We start from the raw sequence: 19,914 nt of genomic DNA on the forward strand, positions 1-19,914 counted from the left end.
CTTCCCCCCAGAAAAACAACAGAGGCAATAGTTTTAACTTCTTACTTGAAATTATCCGAGAATTCTTTTGTTTCGGTCGAGATTATTTTTAACATAATTTGTGTGTTGATTTCACAGTAACATATAAAAAGTGTTACTTTCGTATAAAATAACATTTTTGTGTGTTAAAAAATCAATCGATTATGACAGATGAAACAAGATGAATATTGTATGTGAATTTGACACACAAAAGTGTTGAAAATTCAACACTCAGAATTTTAACATACGCTTTTTTTTACACTTTGACGATTCATTATTTACTGTGTACAGAGTCGAAAAAAAATTTTGTTCACAAATCATAATTTATCCGCGCAGCTGAGGATGTTCAACTTATCCCTTGCCTCGAACACCTACTAAAAATATGATATCATTTTGGCCCACTTGCCCCTATATTTAATTTTCAAAAAAAGGTATTTGACTTTAAGTTTAAAAGTACATAAATAAATAAAAATATATTTTTCGAAAAATCGAATAAAATTATTCGAATTATTTATTGAAATAAATAGTTACAATAATTTATAAGATTAAATGAATATTTGTGAATCGAGAAATGTCCCAGCAGCAATGACGGATAAATTAACTCCCCCGAGCACATATCCTGTATGTTAGACAACAGTGTTGTAATATTAGCAGCGTGTTGCTACATTAGCATTATATTTGATATAACCGTAACAATAATTATTACACATGGGAGAATGATAGTGACAGAAGGTTATAATGATGAGTCTTGTCAAGAAATTACCATCGAGCCACGTCCAGTACATTAAGGTACACTGGGCTACGTTTTCACTGGGATTTATCACGCCAATCATAATCAGCCGAGGATTGACTCTCGTGTAGAGACAAGTAGTAAGTATGAGAGCGAAATAATTTATAATTTTATCATCACCAAATTACGATGCGGCTGCTAAAAAATATAAACATTTTACGTTTTATTTTATTATATTTAAAAATATATCATAACGTTCAATTATAATAAAAATAAAATTAAGTTAAGCTAAAGTACCAATTACTGACACCATATTTTTTTTTATGTTCATGAAGTGTTAAAATTTATATAGAAAAAAAAATTCTTGACGCTAAAATTTTTTTGAATTATGAATTGAAAACAAAAATCTTCTTAGGGCGAGAAACAATTTTCGAGGACCACAAAAATTTTTTTCGTCCTAAGAAAATTTTTGGTTTCAATTTATATAATGCGAAAACAGGATGGCCACAAAGAAATGATTTAAAAATTTTCTGATATCTCCCGATTTTCTAGTAAAGTTTTTCACATTTTTCCCTGACTCGGAACTTTTATTTTTAGGGGAAGGGGGGGGGGCAAATGGGCCCTTAAATATTGGGGACCCATTTCGCTCCAAAATCATTCGAGGCACTCAAAATTTTAAGACCCGCCTTCCTCTATTGGGGGAGAGTGGGGCAAAATGGACTGACACTTAGATTACATATAAACCTTCATTTCTTAAGGGGCCCGTTCCCCCGCCCCCTATCATTAAATTATTTAAAGTTTTGAAATAATGATAATCTCTCCATGTCATTATAATAATTGGTAGCAGGTACCGGTTGGCAATCGGTAGCAGCTACCGATTATTTTTCGGTGGCCGCTACCGATTATTTCGGTACACCAGTTACTGAATTAATCGGTGCTGCTACCGATTAATTTTCAGTAATAGCTACTGATTATTTTTTTCAGTGTATAACGTCAATTATTGGTCTTTTTTTTATATAAATTTTTTATTAAAAATAATGAAACTTACGCTCTGCAGGTGCAGGAGCAGCTTCAGGAGCTGGTGGAGCAGGAGCTTCTGCAGGAGGTGCAGCTGGTGTTTCTGCTGGAGCAGCTGGTGGTGCCGCGGGTGTTGCTTCAGCTGGAGGTGCCCCTAATAATATTATAAGTTAAGTAATAATTTATATAACTAATCCTTGAATTATGTTAACTTCAGAAATAATTGTTGAATAACGAAAAAAAAAACATATAATAATTTTTCTTAAATAAATTTACCTTCAGCTGGCGCTGCTCCTTCTGCGGGAGCAGGAGCAGCACCATCGGCAGGTGCTGGAGGTGCACCTTCTGCAGGTGGTGCAGCGCCGTCTGCTGGTGGGGCTGTGCCTTCTGCTGGTGGAGCTGCGCCTTCTGCTGGTGGGGCTGCACCTTCTGCCGGTGGTGCTGCACCTTCTGCAGGTGGTGCAGCACCGTCTGCTGGTGGAGCTGCGCCTTCTGCTGGTGGAGCAGCGCCGTCTGCTGGTGGAGCAGCTCCTTCTGCTGGTGGAGCAGCTCCTTCTACTGGAGGTGCTGGTGCCGCACCTTCAGCTCCTTCTATAAAACATAAAATTTATCGATCCAATAAAAAACATTACATATACTGTTGATTCAATTGACAGTTATCATAATATTATGGACAATGTTATTTACCTGTAGGGGGTGCAGCTCCATCTGCGGGTGGTGCGGGCGAAGGTGCGGCTTCAGCGGGCGTTGGCGCAGCAGGAGGTGCTTCTGCCGGAGGTATTGGTGATGGCGCTGGTGTCACTGCGGGAGTTGATGTTACGGTTGATGGCTCTGCTGATGACGGTGTGGGCGATGGTGTTGGAGGAGCAATTTCAGGTGTCGGAGGAGCTGGTTCTGGGGCTGGTGGCGGTTCCACCTTTAAAATTTATATACATGTAGCATTATATATTATTGCATTTATAATTTCAACAAATCATCTTCACACAATTAATTTATTTTTTTGATTTATACTTTTGTATATATATCTATATATACATGGAAGAAGAGCAGACAAAACGGAATTCGGTGGGTAAAACGGACCGCTCAATAAATTTAGTAATAATTTTGTTTTTCTGAAATTGATTTTAATCGTCATTTACTACTAATCATTATTTTTGTACAATTTTAGTATCCCGAAAATTTTTTTCAATAATTTCTAGTGGATTCAATGTATTTTTGCCCAAAAAATATACATGCAGTCTATTCTTCAATATATTTAAATTTTGTAAAAATTATTTATCTTTAATTATTCTATTTCTCCAGATTTTATTTACTAACAGTATTGCAAATCTTTTTCTTCACTTTGATTCAGTAAATAATTTTAGTATTCACTGTAAAAAAACCGAGATAAGTCCAGGCGGTGTAGATGTTAAAACTTTAGGTGTTAAATTTCAACACCGAAAGCGATGTTAAAATAACACCACCTCCGGTCTAAATATTCTTTACCGGTGTTAAAGAAAATTCCCGGTGTTAAAATATTTTACTTTGTGAATATTTTTACTCACTCGATCACTACAGTTAAACAGTGTTTTCATTAATTTATTAAATTATTAGTCATTGAAATGGTGGACGTAGAATGATGTAATTTTTAAAAGAATTACGTATAACATAAACAATTATTGAAATAAGTACACAGCAAAATTGAAATTTCCTTCCGATAATATTCATTGAATTTTTATATTTTTTTTTATGTAATACATTTTTTTTCTAATTTCTATACATGGAATTTTTTTTACACCGATTTAACACCGCTAAATTACACCGTCTACAACGGTGTTATTTCATTTTAACACCGCTCTTTTTACAGTGTAGGCTTTTTTTTTTGTGGCAACTGGAACTTTAATTTAATTACTTTAAAAAGAAGTCAAAAAAAGAAGATTTTTCGTATTTAAATGCACAAAAGTCGATTATTTCCTTAGCGGTCCCATTTTGCTCGCCTTTTTATATACACAGTAATAAACGAATCGTCAAAGTGTAAAAAAAAGCGTATGTTAAAATTCTGAGTGTTGAATTTTCAACACTTTTGTGTGTCAATTTAACATACAATATTTATCTTGTTTCAACTGTCACAATCGATTGATTTTTTAACACACAAAAATGTTATTTTATACGAAAGTAACACTTTTTTATATGTTACTGTGAAATTAACACACAAAATATGTTAAAAATAATCTTGACCGAAACAAAAGAATTCTCGGATAATTTCAAGTAAAAAGTTAAAATTTTTGCCTCGGTAGTTTTTCAGGGGGGGAAGTACGACGCGCTACCCATCGTGTAACAGCACTATTGTAATCGGCTGGCAATTTTTATTATTCATTTCATTTTATAATTTTATTGGATTAATTTTAAGAAAATAATAATAAATGATTGTATGCATATATATTGAACAATACATGATATTATTATTTTTTTATTATTTTTACTAATATTATCGTTATTTTTAATATTCCACTGCTGAAGAATCAATTATCTACAGTTGATTCATTGATTTTAACTTTACATTAAATAATGTAAAAAATACTTTTGAGAAGTGTCCAAGTAACACAAAAGCGTATGTCAAATTAAACACTCTTCAAGTGTTGCAAATAACATATGAGTGTGTTAAAACTGAAGGTTACGTTTTCGAGAATATTGACACTCATGACGTGTTACTTTTAACATACACGAGTGTAACTTTTTCAAAACAAACGACGTACGTTGAAATAACATACAAATAAGTGTCAATCGATCGTTTTACACACGAAAGTGTCAATTTTGACGAATCCTTTTTTACTGTGTATATAAGGTGTAATAAAACTAATAAAAGTTGTCTAAAAACAAGTATTTTTTTTCTTAAGTTATGAGTATTCTTTTTATTTAATATTTACGTTTTGTTGTTGATTTATAAAAAGAAAAATCTATACAAGATCGAAATAAAGAAGCCTATATAAAAACCCTGAAGCAATCACGATGTTCGTAAGTTAGAATTTACATATTCATCATTGCATGGTTATTCTTTCTCTTCCTGCCGACCATTCGCTTACAGAGAATATAATCTACGATCTCGAGAAGTGAATTACGTGTCATTATACGCCCACCTTGGTGAATCCCGGGTCTACAGACTCCGATGATTTAAAACACACAACTAATAATTAGGACGTAACAACGTCTAAACATTGTGATAAAAACTATGATGCTTTTGTGAACAAAAATCATATAATTCAAAATAATGTATTATTTATTAAAAATTATCTTTTTTGTTCAATTAAAAAAAAAAAATATATATATTTACTTTCAAAATTACTAATGACCGTGACATACAGTTTTTATTAACAAAATGAATGAAAAAAAATTTTTTTTCTCCGGTTAATTAGTACTCGTTAGAAATAAATTATAGTACATATACAACAAAATTAGTGAAATCGTGTAATATCAATTAGATAAATAATTAACGGAATTCTATTTGTAGATAAAGTAACAAAATGAAAATTGAAATCCGTTGAGCGGTAATTGTTCGCAATCAAGTGATTGTGGTAGAAACATAGGAACACAACATTTACTGATACACCACATTTATACGGATAAAATTGTTGGATATGATACATTTATATACATATATATGGATCTGTCAGAGTGTAATCTATCGGATTTAAATAGCAAACTATTATCAAGCAGAAAATCGTTAGTAGTACCTACCGATTTGTAATGGTTACATTGAAATGTATTTCCTCAAAATATCAGTTTATCTCTAAATTTATTTTATAAACATATATTGTTGAAAATTGGTTAAATGAACACTGCTAAAAATTTATTTGATTTTAAAGGATAATTCTCATGGAAATTTATAAAATTTATGAATTTTGTATGAAGATCAATTTCTTCACACAGTTAAAAAAGAAATTAATTGATTGACTATTTACAACTGGTATTACGAAATATTAAGGAGGTTCGACCGAATCTATTGTAAAAAGGATTTTCCAACTTTAAGATTTGAAACCTAGTATACATGTAAAGAAGTACTTTATCTATGCATTCCTAAAATTTGAATATGATCCACCGTCTAATTTTTTAGAAAAAAAGATTTAAGAATGACGTTTTTAAAGTTCTTATACACTGACTCTTATGGTGGACAAGCTTCCGTCATAACTTATTTGATTTTTTTCATTATTAACCTCCCAAGTTTAAGAAATGAAAAACCACATACCATAAACTTGAATATTTTTAGAATATGATAAGATTTAAACAATATAGTGTTACCGTTGTAATTATTTAAATAATTCAAGTTAAACTTTATTATTTAATCTCGTTCATCGACAGAGATACATATTATTGAGAGTTCGGCAACGTCGAGGAAGCAGATGAGAGAAAAAACAAAAATAGCAATACATTAATAAGAGTGACGAGATTAGAAATGAATTTTTCCCGCTTTAATTTGAATATTTATGTGTAAGAAGTTAGAACGCGCTGTTGCCAAATCTTTTTATTAAATCATATGAGTCAAAAATAACCAAGTAATTTCATTACTTTCTTTAATTAAATAAGTAATAGTTATTAATTTATGAATTCGTTATGTTATTATAAATTAAAACAATAAATTTTTATAACTATTAAGAGAATTTAGCAAACAAAAAAATTCAAACACTACTTTGACTCTCTAGTTTCGGTCGAACCGCCTTAAGGAGTAGTTTGAAGTGGCCGGTAATTTTCGGCTAGCGTGCAAAACATTTAAAAAATTTTACTTTTCATTACGTTTTTTTATTTTCGGTCCGGAAAAAACGCTCCGATCTTTAAGTACGTAAATATTATGTGAGTTCGAGTGTAAAATTGAACAATACTTACATTTAAATTTATATTATTGTAACAAAAATATTTAAAGGAACAACTGAGTCATATTAAATTACAAACGTCGATAAACACATTTACACACTGTTTACAAATAATGAACACACAATTAAATACCTTCTAAGAAACTAAATTAAATAATTAAAAAATTAATCTGAACCAACGAGCTCATATTTTTTTAAATGTACAAAGTTACTGATTGCATCTGTCGCTACCAGTTTGTTTGAAGATTTTTAAATAAAAAATCTAGTAAAAATAAGTTAGTTTTTTATAAAAGAAAAAATCTGTCGTAATATTCTTTGTTCTATGCTCAAATGAAGAGCTTTCAAAAAAAATTATTCAATCGATAAAAAAAAAACTTCAAAGGGCTTAGGTACAATAAACTTAAATCGAACTAAAAAAAAAAAATCATATTTATACCGAATATAGAAACTATGAAGTTTATATATTTAGCTTCTTCACAATAATTTTTCTTTATTATCATTATTAAGTTAGTCAAGTGGTGTTTCTGCGAATAAATTTAAAAGTATCACTAGAAATTTGGTAAAGTAATCAACGGTCATTTTTTTAGTCGCAAAGTAGCTGGATATTATTTATATATAAGTAATATTTGTTACTTTTGGGTATTACTTTTATTTTTATATTTTTCTCTTATAAATTTTTTATCATCCATGTGATATCTGTTTCTTTGGTAAGTAATTTTAGTTTATTATTTATTTTTTTTATAATTGCCGAAGGGCGTAAATGAATAATTAAAAAATTATATTAATTTTTTTCCTTTTTCAGGAAATACTATAATGAAAACAATAGACATCGTATTATAATCAGCATTGATGTTTTATATAATACAGTATCTAAAATAGTATATTGTGAAACAAGGAATGAAACAAGACGATTTTAAACCAATGTGAAGTTAGCTGACTGATCACCCGCAGTCTGAAGTCATGTTCATCCTGTGTCATACACATATTTTTCATAACTATACCTGCACTGGAATTTACAGCTAGTAAACAGTCAGAAATACGCTAACTTAGGATGGTATGTTCAACTTTTAACGTAAACCCCAAATTGTGAGTCGTAATTTATGGTTAAACAGAAGCAATAATACTATTTGTTATTTTGACCCCTTTTATAGAACTTGATCACAAAGTCAAAACTGTCCTTAACATAAATAAAGTTAGCAATAAAAAATTACTAAAAAACAAATGACAAGTATGAGAATTTCAGGTCATAATATCCTACTATTATAATCCTTGACATTAAAATCCGGGTTAAATATTAATGATTTATCAGGATTTTTTGGATTCCTTACACGGAAAAACAGAACTGTCTCTGCAACAGGAATAGGCTCTGTAATATAAGTTTGTCGCTGCAACAGGAAAGTTCTGTAGCCGCTACAGAGCCCACTTTGTTACAGCTACAATATTAGTCCTGTTGCAGCAGCAGGAATAATCCTGTGGCTACAAAAAGACTAATCTTGTGAACATTGCGGGACATTCTTGTAGAGGCAACGGGACTGGTCGTGTAGCTGCAACAGATATATTCTTTTAGCTACATCAGGACTGATCTTGCGAATACAGAGCCATGTCCTGTTGCAGCAACAGTTATTTTTTCCGTATACAAAAGTCTGTAACAATTATCAAGATTTATTCTGATTTATCAGGATTTTTTCTGAGATATTTTTGTATGGATCCAATTAATGAAATTTTGTTTTCGACTATTTCCTTGTCTCAAATGTTATGATTGGTTACCAACAAATTTGTTTCTACCCGTTGACTGAATGCATTCGCAATTTACGTATTCTCTAATGTTTGTATGCGACATTAGGCTGAAATTATTAGGTGTACAAAAAAGTTCTACCCGTTTTTCAAAGATGGAGTTATCTAACAGCTATTTATAGGTTAGCTATGAATACGTATATGTACATGCACAGCTGTTTGTACTCTTTAAATTCATCAAACTTTTAATGTATTAATCTTCGATATATATATTTTTTTATTAAGTTAAAAATGGAAGTAAATAATGAGCATATCCGCCATTGTCTTTTATATGAATTTCATCAAGGAAAAAGTGCTGCTGAAGCTCAAAGAATAATCTGTGCAACTTATGGTGACAGTGTTATTGATGACAGTACTTGTCGAAGTTGGTTTCGGAAATTCACAAACGGAGATTTTAATTTAAATGATAAACCACGCTCTGGAAGACCTTCAACAATCAGTGACGAGAAATTGGAAGAATTACTGAATCAAGATTCTGCACAAACACAACAAGAACTTGCGAAAAAGTTAAACGTTACTCAACAAGCTATTTCTGAAAGATTACATGCTTTAGGTAAGATTCAAAAAGAAGGAAAATGGGTACCTCATGAATTAACTCCAGAACAACGAGAGAGACGAGTTGACACCTGCCTGTCGTTGCTTTCACGACATAAAAAAAAAGTTTTTTGTGGAAACTTGTAACAGGGGACGAAAAGTGGCTTTACTATGAGAATCCTAAACGTCGAAAACATTGGGTAGACCCAGGACAACCAACGACATCAACACCAAAACGTAATGTTTTTGGGAAAAAAATATTGCTTTGTATTTGGTGGGATGAGTGGGGCGAGCTATATTATGAGTTACTCAAACCAGGAGAAACCGTTACTGGAGAACGCTACAGTTGTCAATTAAAAAAATTAGCAGATGAAATCAACAGTAAAAGACGATTTGCGGGACAAAAACCTCGACCAGTGATACTGCAGCATGAGAACGCCAGGCCTCATAGAAGTTCAATCGTCCACCACACTATAAATGATTTACAGTGGGAAGTTTTACCGCACCCGGCGTATTCACCAGACCTTGCACCGTGTGATTTTCACCTATTCCGTTCATTGCAAAATTACTTAGCTGACAAACACTTACAAAATGAAAACGAAATGCAAAAAACAATAGATGATTTCATTTCGACAAAAGATCAAGCCTTTTATCGCCGTGGGATCCATCAGTTGCCTGAGCGTTGGCAAAGGGTAGTAGATGCTGATGGTGGTTATTTTGATTAAAATTTGTATTTTATTTAAAATTTTTAAATATATTTTTTTTTGACAAAAAACGGGTAGAACTTTTTTGTACACCTAATACTTTGCTTTGTCTGGCTGTACAGACAGTGAAACTTGAAGATTCGATGCTGGTATCATGAAAAGACAACTAGGACATTAGGTACATGAATGAAAAAAAAAAAGTCAATAAATAAGAAATAACCTTACCAGTTAGGACAATGACAAACACAGGACATAAAATAAATAATTCATTTGATTTTGATAACTTATTTTTTCACATATTATTTACGAATTTTTAATAATTATTAACACAAAAATAATTAACTAAACAAAGACAATTATTTTACAATATACTGATTATTTCAAATTATAGAAATAACGAAAATACAAGACAGGATAATCTTGGGGTTTGATTACACAAAAAATTGGAAGGTTAAAAAAACTTTCTTTAAACAACAAATAAAAAAAAAAAAAAGTGAAAATTTTTTTAATGGATGTTGTAATTTTTTTTTTAGGTGATATTTGTTTTTGGGTAGAATTCATATTTCTCATGCCTCGACTTCTTCTTCCTTTACCTTCTTCTCCTCTCCTTTCTTTGACCAATCCGGTTTTTTCTGAAAAATTTAAAACATTATTTATTTAGTTTATTTATATATTTTTTAAAATATATCTAAGGAAAATTACTATTATTATTGCATTTACTAATTTCTAATAACTAATAAATAAATGCTTGCTAAGCTAATTAATAATTATTTAAAACAAGACAAAAAATGGTACATTCGTTTATATTCACACACAAAATTTACTTATAATTGTATTTTTATTTAATTACTAATCTATACTATTGCAGATCTCATTGACTCAATTAATTTATTATTTGATAGTATAAAAAAAAACATACTAAATTAATGACTAGTCGTTATTTAAATAATTGACAATGTTACACCTTCAAGTCAGATTATGTAATATAAAGACAAGAGAAGTATTAAAAGTGATAAAACTATAAGAATTTTTAATTTATAAATAAATTTGTAACACTTCTAATTTCGTGCTACAGGCGGTAGTGAAGCTAAACTACAGAAAATAAACTTCTTTAGATAGTTTTTTTTGTTTAGAAATTTTTTAGTTAAAAATAATATTTATTTTGAATCCTAAATTATACTTTCTCCCATTTGTGACTGGCATTAGAATTTTACCTTATCTTTTGAGGCATTCTGCAAACATAGTGTAAGAGCAAAAAATATTAGTAAAATAAGACATGGACAAAAGTTAAAGCATTATGTACTGACACTATAATCATTGAGTGTTAATTGATTTTAAAAAAATTAAATTATAATAAACTTAATAATAAGATTAATGTTTATGATTAACTGAATTTCCTTATTATTTTTTTCAATACACTGTAAAAAATTTTTGGTGTGAAAATAATCCCTGAGGACCTTGGTGTGAATTGACGGTGTGAAATTTTTCTGGTATGAAACATGAGGTGTACTTTTAACACGGTGTGAGTGTTACTTTTCACACCATTTAGTGTTATTGGTCATAACTCAAATATTGTCAGATAATATGATCTGTACACGGAGAGAAATTTATGCTAACAATTACAATATATTATGAGAATTATTCCCATAACTCACGGTACCCGGTTTTTTGTGAAATGTCGATTATAGGAACGGTATCCATTAGGGTGGGCCAAAAAAAAGAACTAATTTTTTTTTCTTTAGTTACCGTGAAAATATTGTTAGAGATGACGAAAAAAAAATTCTGGTAAAGTTTGAGCTCTTAATATTAATATTAAGAAGTGGCTCTTCGGGTTTTTTAAATTCCCATTCAAATAACATGGAAAAAAATAATTCTTTAGTTTGGAATTTTTTACCTCGGCAATGGCTCATTGTACGAATAAGCCCAGCATACATTTTTGTAGGGAATTTAACGCTCTACAAAAAAGCTCTCTTATTATTTTTCGATAAATCCATCTGTTCAAAAGTTATTCGAGCTCGAAGTCAAGTTAAAGTAAATTTCGAGATCTTTTTACTTTTTCGGTGAAACTATTGGACTTATCATAAAATGTCATAGAATCTTTTTTGTAGACTATTTTATTTCCTACAAATTATCTCTGATAAATTTTCTTTAAATTTTGTTATTTTTCTTAGTTATTTACATTTTAATGCCAAGCTCCTAAAAAAGTAGTTTTCTGATCGATTTCGAGAACTTGGCATTAAAATGGGAATAACTAGAAGACAATGCAGAGTTTGAAAAAAATTTTTCAATGATAATTTGTAGGAAATAAAATAGTCTACAAAAAAGATTCTATGACATTTTACGATAAGTCCGATAGTTTCGCCAAAAAAGTAAAAAGATCTCGAAATTTACTCTAACTTGACTTCGAGCTCAAATAACTTTTGAACAGATGGATTTATCGAAAAATGATGAGAGAGCTTTTTTGTAGAGCGTTAAATTCCCTACGAAAATGTATGCTAGGCTTATTCGTACGATGAGCCATTGCCGAGGTAAAAAATTCCAAACTAAAAAATTATTTTTTTCCATGTTATTTAAATGGGAATTAAAAAAACCCGATGAGCCACCTCTTAATATTTATATTAAGAGCTTAAACTTTACCAGATTTTTTTTTTTCATCATCTTTAACAATATTTTTACGGTAATTAAAGAAAAAAAAAATTAGTTCTTTTTTTTGGCCCACCCTAGTATCCATATAGATTATAGTAATCATTACTATAATATTATAATAATCGTTATCATAATATTATGATAACCTTCACTATAACATTATGGTAATGGTTACTATAACATCATGGTAATCGTTACCATATATTATGGTAACCATTACCATGTATTAATTCCCATACATTATGGGAATGATTACCATAATATTCTGAGAATAGTTATCATAATATATAGGATTTATTCTCATATGCACTTAGCAACCGTTATACAATATGGTTATAGGATTGGTTCCTATTTGCTTATAGGAACTATTCCTATGAGTATGGTAATCATTACCATAATTTTTTCACATGCGATGTGGTAACTGTTACCATAGTGATGGGAATTGTTCCCATATCAATTCACACGGTCGGGTAACTTTTACACCGGCGGTGTAGAAAATTTTCACACTAAATCATTCACACCACACCGCAGACTCTTTTAACAGTGCCATAAGCCATATTAGCCATCGGTCTTAGCCGTCCTTAGTCGCTCCACTTTTTATTACAATTAAAACACTCAACGATTATTTTTTGAAATTATCAGTCTAATAATTTCATTTTTTACACATATAACATATAATTTTACTGCGTCGGCTTTTCGAGATATCGGAAGTTTCAGTTGTTCTTTAAAATTATAAATAGTAGCAACAAATAGTTATTGCTTATTTATTTATCTAAAAACTTTTAAATTAAGGTTGTTATTGTGTGAAACGATTTTCCGATTTAAATTAAAATTTACTATTTCAATTTTGCGAAAAACTCTGCTCGTGTAAAAAAATTCGTTGAAAAACCATTGACTATTCTAAACTCTAAAACGTGACACAATGATGTACTTTTTATAAACGGTTTTTAAACTTTTGAAAATGTAAAAAAGTAAATAATAGACTTCACACTATAAATTAATGTTTTTTGACTCTTTTGTAAATTTTCTTTGACTCTCTATTAAAAGTGTTAAATTTTATAATTTTTTTCCAGTACAAAATATGGTCAGATAAAGTTTATTTTGAATTAGTCAAAATTTTGATATTTCAACGTGGACTCTGATGGAAAATATAAATTTACATGCAAATTTTTTATAGAATAAAATGAAAACGCATAAAAAAATTTTAAAAAAATTTAATATAGTATACCATTTATAGAAACTGAAGTTACGAGCCGTATAAAAAAAAATATTGACTATCTCCTTTTTAAAAAATTGTTCATTATCTATAGAAATATATTTGCATAAACAAAGTAAATATTTATTGATTAATAGTATTTTCAAGTTTTTTATATGTAACAGATCCATGGGCAAAATTTTTGCCTAAAATACTTTTGAATTGGACTTTCACGAAACAACGACCTTAAGTACTGAAATATCAGTAAGTAATTTAAATAAATTTTTTTAACAACAAGACTTCAGATAAAACGATGTAACATTTGACGACTGCACAATATTAACACAACTTTTGAAGCTTGGCAGCAAAATCCGTTGAAAAATGCTGAAAAGAGCGGCATTTATTTAACTTTAGAGTAGCTAGGTGTTTTGTTTTGTTTTCTTCTGTTTCAATAATAAATCGATTGACGCGATATATAATTTTTTTTTTTTCGTCATTCAATTTATAAAGCATTTAATTTTTTAGTATAAAGTAACTAAATAATCAAAATAAAATTCATACGTTATTTTACGTTCACGGAAGATTATTTTTGTTTAAAATGCTATGGTCTCATAGTAAAGCCGGAACATGTTGGCCACCTGACGGAAATTTAAATAAACACATACAGAAATTACCATGACCATAGTAAAATTTACAATGGTTACAGAAATTTGTGATGTAACCGATGTCAATTTCACCATGGTCATAGTAACTTTTGCATATGTTTGCATATTTATTTCAATTTCTGCAGGCGGCCAACATAATCCGGCTTTACGATGACACCATAGCATTTTAAACAATAATAATTCTTCCATGTATTGTCAAAAAATTATAAAATATATTTAACTAATTATTTTATAACCATTTTACACCCGATTACTCAATAGTTAACATATTGCTATCATAAATGAATAAACGAAATATTTATGGCAGGAAGTAGATTTATTTTTAAAAATCTTATTTTTCGTGTTTATTTCAAAACGGAAGTGAAGTTCTTGTGTTATCCCGTATGAAAAAACAATATAACAGATCTCATTATATATAGACTTACATATAATTAGACATGATCATATATAGGCTCATATATGATTATACCTTGCTTTCATCCGTTAGATCTAATCAGATCTAATCATATATAGACATATATATTTAGACCTGATCATATATAGGTTCATATATGATTATATATAATTCCATGTATGGCCATGTATAATCATATATAATTCCATATATGATTATAAATAATTATATATGATCTTCTATATAATCATATATACTCATATATACTTATATATAATCAGATAAAATCTTTTTTTATCGGAAATTTTTTAATATAAAAAAAAAATATATCAGAAAATATAGTTAAATTAGCCACATATATTTTCTGATATTTATCATATATTGTTACATATATTTCGACCATATATGTTATTTTCATACGGGATGATAAGTTGACTGGGAATGGATTGTAAGTATAGTAAGCGCTTTCACCTTCATCTATATCTAGTGAGAATAAATAAATTGTGTACGTGTAATAGTGTTGCGTCATTCTCACCTTTTAACATATGCTTTGCGTATCAAGTGGCGCTTTTTACATTCGTGAAGTCAAAAAAAATTTTTATTTTTTTCTTTAAATAATTTTCTTCATTTTACATATAATATGTATATTTTTTTTTTGTAAAAGTTTTTTAGAAGCAAAAAGTACTCAACAGAATTTTATAACAAAAATATAGAAAATAAAACCAGGTTGTAAACTAAATAAATATATTTTTTAAAGAATAATAAAACTACATGGACAAAAAAAAGAGTGTAGGTCCACGCTATCCCAGTGTTAAGGTTTTCAGTGTTAAATTTAGTCCCGAAAACGGTGTTAGAATAATACCAGTAACATTCTTCAAATTTTTCCTGATGTTAAATAGTGTTAAGAGAAAAGTAGTTTCATTTTTGAAGCTTCAGAAGTTGAATTGTATTTAAAGTACAAAAAATAGTAGTACATTGCAACGAGTGGACTAAATCAGCCATTATTCATCAAGCTCGTCGGCTTTAGCACGAGTGATTAGTGCACGCTGGAGACGAATGCTAAAAAATTGTATTTTACGGATAATGGTTCAGTCCACGTGTTTCGCACTATACTTTATTCAACGTATGTCTGATTATTCTGATTCATAATAACTATAAATTAGTCACGGTGGTCGTTTAGCGATACGGCGCCAATTTGCACTCATCACAAATTAAAAACTTTGCTGTACAATATGTACAAGTGATTAAAAATTATCAAATATATTAGTGTATGTCACTCTAAAACTATTTGGCGTCAATAGTTTGTAAGAGTAGAGTATATGTAAGAAAGGTATTCAATAATGCTTTCAAAAGAGTGTCATTATGAGCTCATTATGTCATGCTGGTGGGAAATCTAGAAATCTGCATTGCCTTCTCAATTGATATAGTACACCGGTCGATAAACGGCCACTTAGGATTCGCTTTACAGCTATGATAAAACAGGATAACAGTGCATGCGTTGAATAAAAAATTTTATTCAACGCAGGCCTGATTTACGCACTTTATGACGTCTGCGCTGCGAACTCTAAACGGCTGTTTATCGACAGGTGCTAAGAAGTTGAGTTAAGTCAAAGTAGATTTCCTCGTTTTCTACCGGCGTCGCAAAAAGTGAGTGGTATAATGAAATTTTGCAGCGCGTCTTAACATTACCGACTGAGCTCCATCAATTAAACATCATAACAACTCGTTGAAAGTTTTTTGTCAAATGTATGCTGAATGCCTAGTACACTAAATATGGTTACTAGGGTGTTTCAAAAAAGCCAACAATTTTTTTTTTTATATGGTGTACAAAAATTGGTAATATAACTGAAAACAAAAATTTTGGCACCAATCCGGGCTCTTAATAATGATATTAAGGTTTGCCTCAATCCATTTTTCTATTTTCCATTTGAATAACACGGGAAAAAATTTTTTTTTTTTTTTAGAATTTTCTAGCTCTCAAACTAATTAACGGATTTTTATGCACAATACATTTTTTTGTAGGAAATTGAACGCTCTACACCAAAAGTCTCTTATCATTTTTTTGATAAATCCCAATGTTCAAAAGTTATTTAAACCTTAAGTGAAATTCATAGTAAATTTTGAAATTTTTTTACTTTTCCGGTGAAACTATCAGTCTTATCAAAAAATGTCATAAGACCTTTTTGTAGATAATTTTATTCCTTACAAATTATTATGCATAAAGTTTTTCCAAATTCCGCATTGTTGACAAGTTATTTTTATTTCAATGTCAAGCTCTTAAAATCAATCAGAAATCTATTTTTTTTAAAGCTTAACATTGAAATGAGAATAACTTGTGAACAATACGGAATATCGAAAAACATTATTTACAACAATTTGTAAGGAATAAAGTTATCTACAAAAAATTTTCATGACATTTTTTGATAAGACTGATAGTTTCACCGAAAAAGTAAAAAAATTTCAAAATTTACTATGAATTTCACTTAAGGTTTAAATAACTTTTGAACATTGGGATTTATCAAAAAAATGATAAGAGACTTTTGGTGTAGAGCGTTCAATTTCCTACAAAAAAATGTATTGTGCATAAAAATCCGTTAATTAGTTTGAGAGCTAGAAAATTCTAAAAAAAAAAAAAAATTTTTTCCCGTGTTATTCAAATGGAAAATAGAAAAATGGATTGAGGCAAACCTTAATATCATTATTAAGAGCCCGGATTGGAGCCGGAATTTTTATTTTTAGTTATACTTTCAATTTTTGCACACCATAAAAAAAAAATTGTTGGTTTTTTTGAAACACCCTAATGGTTACTTCAATTCATCATATATAGAGTGTTATACCGTGGGGTTGTTATTGTATTTTTTTTATTAATAAATATTTAAATTAATAATTAAAACATCCGAGTGAATTTTAAATCAATTAAATATAAATTTTCAATTTTAGAGTCGATGATTTGTTGTAATTTCGTGGGCGCACCGTGTCGCTAAACAACTGCAGACTTCGCTTCACAGATTGTTATTAATCGTGTAAATCAGGCAATTGTTAAATAAAATATAGTGCATAGTAGGACAGTCAGATAGGCTTTATCCGGCAAGCGCAATGATTTCAGCCTTCAGCCTGTGCATATTACCCTTCGACTCGTGCTGAAAACATTGCCCTCGCCACATAAAGACTATCTTAGTATCCTAACCATGTAATATACCATTGCTGTTTCGAAAATCAATGATATGACAGAAAAATTCAAAGAATAATTGTCTACAATGACATTTTAATATTGTATAAATTATAAGAAATAAAAGTTTCGTTTTAACACAGGTTAAATAACACCGCTAAGTAGCACTGCTACACCGGTGCAAGTTCGTATTTTAACACCGTTTTTTTCGTAGTTCATAACCTTAATGAATCGATGGGAAATGGATATAAAATAATTAATTGTCAATCAATTTTTATTAAATATTTTTTTGGCCCGGGAATATTTTTGAGAACTTTTCTATCGACTTTGAAATATTATTATTGTATGATAATTTCAAAGTTGGTTATTATTTTATAATAATCTGTGTGTCATATTTTGAGGATGCATGGGATAAATTATTTCTTCGTCTGCCATTCCACTTTCTCAGATTTCTTAGGCTGTGGAGAACAACACTCATCACCTATCTACACAACAACTACTAAAAAGTAAATACAAAAAAACGTAGTAACTAGCTAATTTTATCATATTTATCAAGGAGATGATGTTATGATAATTTAATCAAGTTAATAATATATTATAACATACTCTTTTTTTTTTTTATGTAACATCTGCATGTAAAATTATGAGTTTCAATGCCGGTTGAGCCAATTGAACTAAACCAAATTCAGACTTATAAGATTTACCGAATTGAATATAATCGATTTATTCCTTGAGGCAAAAAAGGTCTAGTTTCTGTCCGCTAAATTAGTTTCTGACTTCATTTCAACCCTGTCTATTTGTTTTAAATTGTTTCGCTTCGACTGGCTCCACACATTTAAACTTAATTTTAATCCAGATTATCAAAAATATAGGGAAGTGAGGAACAAAATGAGACATTTTTTTTAAATAAAAGAAAAAATTTTTCGTTCAATCATTCTGTTACAGTTCTTTAAAAAAATTAGATAAGTTGAACAACCTTCAATTAAAAATCTTCCATAAAAAAAGTTTTTTTATAATTAAACATTTACTTGAAAATTATTTCATTGAAAACTACAAAAATCACTCTGAGGTAAAACGGGTCACCATTGAAATTATTTAACTCATTAATTAAATTATTAAAATTAACTTTAATTATTACAGATCAAGTACAAAAATTCAACCAAACATTGATTTTAATTTTTTTTCAATAGTGGCCCATTTTACTTTATCTTCACCTCTTTGAATTCACAATAATAGGAGAGCCTGGGGTATGAAGGCCCCCTTCAAAAATTAGGTAAAAAAATTTTTTTTAATTTCCGTCAAGTTATGACCTTTATAATGTTTTCATTATATTTTAAGTCAATATGTGATATGTAGGGCAAAATAGACCACTTGAAAAAAAAGTGTAAAGAAAAAATTATTTTTTTTTATTTTTCGTCGAGTTAATTTTTTCGTGACAACTTTTTTTTAATGGTCCATTTTACCCCACTATCACAATTTGGCCTAAAATATGATAAAAACATTACAGAGCTCATAACTTAACGGGAAATAAAAAAAAAAAAATTTGTTAATAATTTTTTGGGGAGGGGGCCTTCGTGCCCCAGAAAAAAAATTTTTTTTTTCGATTTTTTGCAAAATTTCGACTGATTCTTCCGATATCGACGGAAAATAAATGAATTTGATGGTTAAAAGCCACAAAAAGAAAAAACCGGCTTAAAGGGGCCTTCGTGCCCCAGGCTCCCCTATAATTTAGATAACAAAAACTTGAGGAAAAAAACTGTGCAAGCTAATCAATTTGCCTCAACTTTTTTGAAAAATTGTAATCAATTTTAAACATTAAAAAAATTCAGTATCTCAAAAATGATGTCTCATTTTGCCCTGTTTTCCCTAGTGTGTGACGTGAGATAAAACACGTTTTCAACCCTTGTCACTTAATTTACTATTTCTTTTTTAGCACATCACCTTGATTATATTGATAAAAAGACAAATAATACAGAAGGCTGGTACATATAGAAAACAATCAATACATCCTGTACAAGTATATTTATGTATATATATAAAGGACAATGACTATAAATTCTACTTTACGTCAGGACAAATCACAAAGACACAAATATGTCTACATCATATGCAGGGAAGCAAAAACAATTTAACTACTTTTACCTGCCTCCATACTGATAAGTATTTACAAATGTTCAATATATTGATGACAAAAAAAAAAATTT

General features: G+C 29.6%; 2 protein-coding genes across 3 annotated transcripts in view; both read right to left on the minus strand.

Annotated features, from left to right (window-relative positions):
- Positions 1-932: 932 nt before the first annotated feature.
- Positions 933-4,870, minus strand: LOC103569661 (skin secretory protein xP2-like). Its single transcript, XM_008547055.1, has 5 exons — positions 4,844-4,870; positions 2,453-2,681; positions 2,042-2,356; positions 1,797-1,919; positions 933-946 (listed from the first exon to the last, which is right to left on the minus strand). Exons 1-5 carry the CDS (start codon positions 4,868-4,870, stop codon positions 933-935), a joined length of 708 nt encoding a protein of 235 aa, XP_008545277.1.
- Positions 4,871-9,951: 5,081 nt separating this feature from the next.
- LOC103569650 (troponin I) overlaps positions 9,952-19,914 on the minus strand; it is a 38,734-nt gene continuing 28,771 nt past the window's right edge. The window contains exon 8 of one of the 2 annotated variants that reach the window (XM_014444751.2): positions 9,952-10,273. In XM_014444751.2, the coding sequence (XP_014300237.1) occupies positions 10,208-10,273 (66 nt within the window). In that variant the 3' untranslated portion in view covers positions 9,952-10,207. The remainder of the gene's footprint in view (positions 10,274-19,914) is intronic. The other variant, XM_008547036.3, reaches the window with a different exon arrangement.

This window comes from Microplitis demolitor, chromosome 5 (assembly GCF_026212275.2).
Source record: "Microplitis demolitor isolate Queensland-Clemson2020A chromosome 5, iyMicDemo2.1a, whole genome shotgun sequence".
Classification (NCBI taxonomy): domain Eukaryota; kingdom Metazoa; phylum Arthropoda; class Insecta; order Hymenoptera; family Braconidae; genus Microplitis; species Microplitis demolitor.